This window comes from Emiliania huxleyi (genome assembly GCF_000372725.1).
Source record: "Emiliania huxleyi CCMP1516 chromosome Unknown EMIHUscaffold_185, whole genome shotgun sequence".
Lineage (NCBI taxonomy): Eukaryota > Haptophyta > Isochrysidales > Noelaerhabdaceae > Emiliania > Emiliania huxleyi.
This window is the reverse complement of record NW_005200738.1, coordinates 110,229-115,334: the sequence shown is the minus strand read 5'-3', so window position 1 is coordinate 115,334 and position 5,106 is coordinate 110,229. Positions and strand designations below refer to the sequence as shown.

General features: G+C 67.1%; 2 protein-coding genes across 2 annotated transcripts in view; both read left to right on the top strand.

Annotated features, from left to right (window-relative positions):
* The window catches only part of TK (transketolase), a gene marked incomplete at its 5' end in the record, with an annotated part of 3,966 nt that extends 1,685 nt beyond the window's left edge, over positions 1 to 2,281 (top strand). Inside the window, 9 exons of the mRNA XM_005782856.1 lie at positions 39 to 191; positions 221 to 412; positions 483 to 654; positions 766 to 983; positions 1,042 to 1,046; positions 1,078 to 1,225; positions 1,392 to 1,508; positions 1,577 to 1,680; positions 1,839 to 2,281. Of these exons, the coding sequence (XP_005782913.1) occupies positions 39 to 191; positions 221 to 412; positions 483 to 654; positions 766 to 983; positions 1,042 to 1,046; positions 1,078 to 1,225; positions 1,392 to 1,508; positions 1,577 to 1,680; positions 1,839 to 1,851 (1,122 nt within the window). The 3' untranslated portion in view covers positions 1,852 to 2,281. The remainder of the gene's footprint in view (positions 1 to 38; positions 192 to 220; positions 413 to 482; positions 655 to 765; positions 984 to 1,041; positions 1,047 to 1,077; positions 1,226 to 1,391; positions 1,509 to 1,576; positions 1,681 to 1,838) is intronic.
* Positions 2,282 to 3,951: 1,670 nt separating this feature from the next.
* Positions 3,952 to 5,106, top strand: part of EMIHUDRAFT_232826 (hypothetical protein) — a gene marked incomplete at both ends in the record, with an annotated part of 4,268 nt that continues 3,113 nt past the window's right edge. Inside the window, 2 exons of the mRNA XM_005782855.1 lie at positions 3,952 to 4,380; positions 4,608 to 4,852. Of these exons, the coding sequence (XP_005782912.1) occupies positions 3,952 to 4,380; positions 4,608 to 4,852 (674 nt within the window). The remainder of the gene's footprint in view (positions 4,381 to 4,607; positions 4,853 to 5,106) is intronic.

Here is a 5,106-nt window from a genome sequence, read left to right as displayed (position 1 = left end):
AAGCCCCCCCCCCCCCCCCTGCCCGGCCTTCGCTCCAGGCTCTCCTCGGCGAGTACGCCGCCGCCCACCCCGCCCTCGCCGCCGAGTTCGAGAGGCGGCGCGCGGGAGAGCTGCCTGCCGGCTGGCGCGAGGCGCGCCGCTTCCTCCCAGCAGCAGCGCGCTCAAAGCCCCCGCCCCCGCACCCCGCCGCAGTGTCCCACCCCCGCCCCCCGCCCCGCAGGCCCTCGCTTCCCTCGAGTGGGACAAGCCCCTCGCGACGCGCCAGTCGTCGCAGCTCGTCCTCAACAAGCTGTGCGAGGTGGTGCCCGAGCTCGTCGGAGGCTCCGCCGACCTGACACCCTCAAACCTCACAAAGTTCAAGGGCGCCGCCGACTTCCAGGCCCCATCCCCCCACCCCTTGGCGCCACGACACGTCTCGTGACACGTCCCTCACACGTCCCGTGACACGCCCGAGACTCGCCCGAGACTCGCCCCCCTCGCAGGCGGCCTCGCCCGAGGGGCGCTACATCCGCTTCGGCGTGCGCGAGCACGCGATGGCAGCCCTCTGCAACGGGATGCATGCCTACGGCATGCTCCGCCCCTTCTGCGCAACCTTCCTCAACTTTTTCGGGTACGCGGCCGGCGCGGTGCGCGTCTCCGCCCTCTCGCACTTTGGTGTGCTCTACATCGCGACGCACGACTCGATCGGACTCGGCGAGGACGGGCCAAGCCGCCGCCCTCGCCCAAGGCCCTTGCCCGAGGCGCCTCGGACGCGCGCGCCCCTAGGCGAGGACGGGCCGACCCACCAGCCCGTCGAGGCGCTCGTCAACTTGCGCGCCACGCCGAACTTGCTCACGCTGCGGCCCGCCGACGCGAACGAGGTAGTCGGCGCGTACATGGTCGCGATGGAGCGCCCGAAGACGCCGGCGGTAATCGCGCTCTCGAGGCAGGGCTGCGCCAACCTGGCGGGGTCGCGGGCGGAGGCGGTTGCGCGGGGCGCCTACGTGCTGCGGCAAGCGGCCGGAGGGCCGCCGCAGCTGGTGCTGGTCGGGACATGTCCAGGACACGTCCACGACATGTCCACGACATGTCCCACAGGCCGCCGCAGCTGGTGCTGGTCGGCACCGGCTCCGAGGTGCAGACGCTCGAGCAGGCGGTGCCGCTGCTGGAGGGGGTGCGCGTGCAGCTCGTCTCGATGCCGTGCTGCGAGCTCTTCGACTCCCAGCCGCGCGAGTACAAGCACGAGGTGCCGCCGCCTTGCGTGTGCCGCCCTTCCCCCCGCCAGCAGTCCTCAGCAGCGAGAGTATAATATAAGAGAGTCTCCCCTGCCAGGTGCTGCCGCCCGGCGTGCCTTGCCCCCGTCAGCAGTCCTCAGCAGCGAGAGTATAATATAAGAGAGTCTCCCCTGCCAGGTGCTGCCGCCCGGCGTGCCCGTGCTGGCGATGGAGGCCCTCGCGGCGGAGGGGTGGTGCAAGTACGCGCACTCGGTGATCGGCATGCGCTCCTTCGGCTGCTCGGCGCCGGCCAAGGGGGAGGGGGCGGGAATCAACTCACAGTAGTTAAGCGATCACTATTCCAATAACAGGCGCCGGCCAAGGAGGTGCAGAAGCGCTTTGGCTTCACGGCCGACAACGCGGCGCTGAGGGCGCGCGAGCTGCTGCAGCACTACGCGAACAAGCTTGCGCCGGACTTGCTCGACAGGCGCGCGGGAGAGGAGCCGAGAGAGGAGCCGAGACCTAGCGGAGAGGAGCCAGCACTTTGCTCGGAGCAGCTCACTCTCCCCCCCCCCCCGCGTACCCGAATCCCCCGTCCCTCTGCACGTGCGGTTCCCTCACCGGCCGTGCCGCTCGCGTGCGCAGGCCTGACAACTAGCCGTGGCCGGCGGGCGCATGCGGCGGGGGCGGGCGGAGCGGAGAGGCGGCAGCGCCACGCAGCAGTGGCCGCGCGACCGCGGAGCGAGGTCGGCGCGTCCGCGCTGCTCCGCAACGCCGCGCGTGCGCAGCGATCCTCTCCCCCCCCCCTCCCCATACTATGGACATGTTGATTGTTGTGCGCGCGTGCGGTTCGCCGCAGGTTCGCCGCGGGCCGTGCTGGGGCCGGACACTGCACGTGAGGAGAGAGAGCGAGTCGAGGCTGCGCCGAGAGAGAGATATAAGGCGAGAGGTGTGCACACCTGCTTGATCGCTGATGTGCGCTTGTGTGCACGCGCGCGCTTTCTATGGGTGCTGTCTTTGATGTGACTGGTGCTGTGAATTTTATGTATGTAAGCGCTGGGCTGCTGTATACCGCCCGCATACGTGCCCTCAGCACATATACTAAAAATCGTGCCCAACGCAGCGTGTCTCTGCCACCCCCCACAGAAGAGGGGCACATACACAAGGAGTTTTCGCATTAGCGCCCATGCCCCACTCCACGCTCGGCCCCGCATCGCTCCACGACCTGGCCCCACCCCCCTCACGACTGCACGCGGAGCAGCCCGGTTCGCACCCCGTCGGCAGTATGCGTGCCATGAGGGGGGAAGGGGGGAAGGGGGGGGGACGCCGCACGCACGCGGCGACTCGCCAGGTTGTCGGAGCGTCGCCGCGCCCGAACCACACGCCCCACTACATTGCGCACTGCTCAGTGGTGCTTGGGCGGCGTCGCGTACTTTGACTCCGCCTTCTTGACGGGGTCGCGGCTGATGGTCATGGGGCCGAGCAGAAACCAGGTCAGCGCGAGCCCAAAGGTGAACGGACGGATCTCATACCGGAAGGGATACCACTTGGCGAATGCCGCAAAGGACATGGCACTGCACGGTGTAGCACAACCTCGCCGACGCCGAAGGTAGCGCGGTTTTTTTTTTGCTGTAGCTCTCCGCGATTCTACCTACCTACCTCCGCGACTACCCTCTTCCAAAAGAACCACCCCACCTCCAACCAAAGGGCAAAGCGTTGGCGGGTGGCCTCGCCGCTCGGCTGATCCTGGCTGTGCTTGGCCCCTTTGTGTATCTCGAGACCTCGAGAAAGGCCTCCCCGAGGGCCCAAGTCCGAAATTGGCTTTCTTTTGGCGGGCAAGGCTGTGCAGGTGCCCATCCGTGCGCGGTCCGCTTCCCTGGATCCTCGATGTATGCATGTAGGAAGGTGAAGAACAGTCAGGCTCGGACTGGACACCAACGCGGTATGCGATACGGTATGGGGTGGACGCTGGACAGATGATGACGACACGCACGAGCGACACACAGACACAAACAAGCTCACAAGACACACAGCCAGCGGGCTGCCACACACGCTGAGTGGGCGTACACATCACTCAAGGCCACGTCCCCCCTGTCGCCCCCCCCACCCAGCACTCCACCCAAGGTGCCAAGAGACAAACAACAGCACAACAAACAACACAGACAGGCGACAGGGACGAACGTGTGAGACTAGAGCAGGCTTGCTCCGCCTCTAGCAATCTCGTCGCCGGCCGCAAGGCATGGACGAGACCGTGTGTGGGGTCTTGTGCGTCGTGAGGTGTCTATGGACGCCCTCCTCACAGGCTATTGGCCAGCCGCTAGCCCTAACTCGCACTCATGGGTGACGACAGTTCATTGGATGAGTGGTTGCGAGCAGAGGCGCGTATGTGCTGAATCTAGATCGCACGCCGTGGCATATGACTTGCTTGGGTAGGCGTGCGACCGCAGCGCGCCCGCCGTAGGCTCGACGGGGCGCGCGTGTCAGCTAGGAGTTTGCCAGTAGAGTCCTGGTCTTTCCGAAGACCCTCGACGAAAGCAACACAAGTCAAAAGAATTTCCCAACTTTCCCAACGCGGCCAAGGGATAACCAACTCGAGAAGCTCGAGAAAAGAATTTCGGCCGCCTCACCCACTCAACCAGGTGGTGTGGAGCCTCCTACCTGTGCCCATCTATGACCACCGCCACCCTCGACGAAAGCAACACAAGTCAAAAGAATTTCGGGCTTCTCACCTCCCGCCTGCTCAACGAACGCGTGTCCGATGATGACGGCCTGTCTCTGCGCCATCCTCGGCTGGGCGGGCCTGCTGCGGCTGGCGCCGACCGGCCCGGCCCCGCGTGCGATCGCACGCCTCGCCTCGCGCGAGCCGGCGCGCGCCGTGCCCAACTCCGTGCAGGCCGAGGCGATCCGGAGCCGCGACCGGGCGGTGCTTGTGCTTGCGAGCGCGGGCACGGGAAAGACGCGAGTGCTGCGCACACGGATGGCGTGGCTGTTGCTCAAGCAGAGCGTGCCCTCCTCATCCATCCTGGCCGTCACCTTTTCGCAGCACGCTGCGCAGCAGCTGCAGGCCCGGGTCACGGCGGTGGCGGGTCCTGCGGCGGAGGGCGCCTGGTTGGGGACCTTCCACTCTATCTGCTGGCGGATGCTGCGCGAGCACCACCACCACCTCGCGCTGCCTCCCGACTTTCGCGTCGCCGCCGAGGCCGACCAGCTGCGCCTTCTCACCGAGGCGAGCAGCAGCGCCCTCCTCTCCTCTGCCCTCTGCCCGCTACTGCCCGCTGCCCGCTGCCCGCTGCCCGCTGCCCGCTGCCCGCCCCACAGCCAGCCTCCTCGTCCGCCACACCTGTCTCTCTCGAGGGGCAGCCTCCGACGCGGAGACGTCACCGCCTCCGACCTCTTCCCCTCCCCTTCCCACAGGCGCACGCCGAGCTGGTCGAGGCCCGCGGCGGCGGCTCCCCCGCCCTCACCCGCAAGCGTGCCGCCGAGCTGCTGCAGCGCATCCTGCACTGGAAGGAGCGGTCGCTCGACCCGCTCGCCGTGCCGCCCGCGCACACGCCCCGCCCCGCTGCCGGCTCCGCCGACGCGGGAGGCAAGCCGGCCGCTGCCGAGCGGGGCGACCTCGCCGCCGACTCGCTCGCCCGCTCGCTGTACCCGCTCTACCAGTCTGCGCTCGCCTTGCGAGGCACGCTCGACTCTTCGGACCGACGCTGTGAAGAGAAGAGCTGTGAAGAGAAAAGCTGTGAACAGGCATGCTCGACTTTTCGGACCTGACGCTGTGAAGAGAAGAGCTGTGAAGAGAAGAGCTGTGAACAGGCATGCTCGACTAAACGGACCTGACGCTGTGACGAGAAGAGCTGTGAAGAGAACAGCTGTGAACAGGCATGCTCGACTTTACGGACCTGACGCTGCGCGCGGT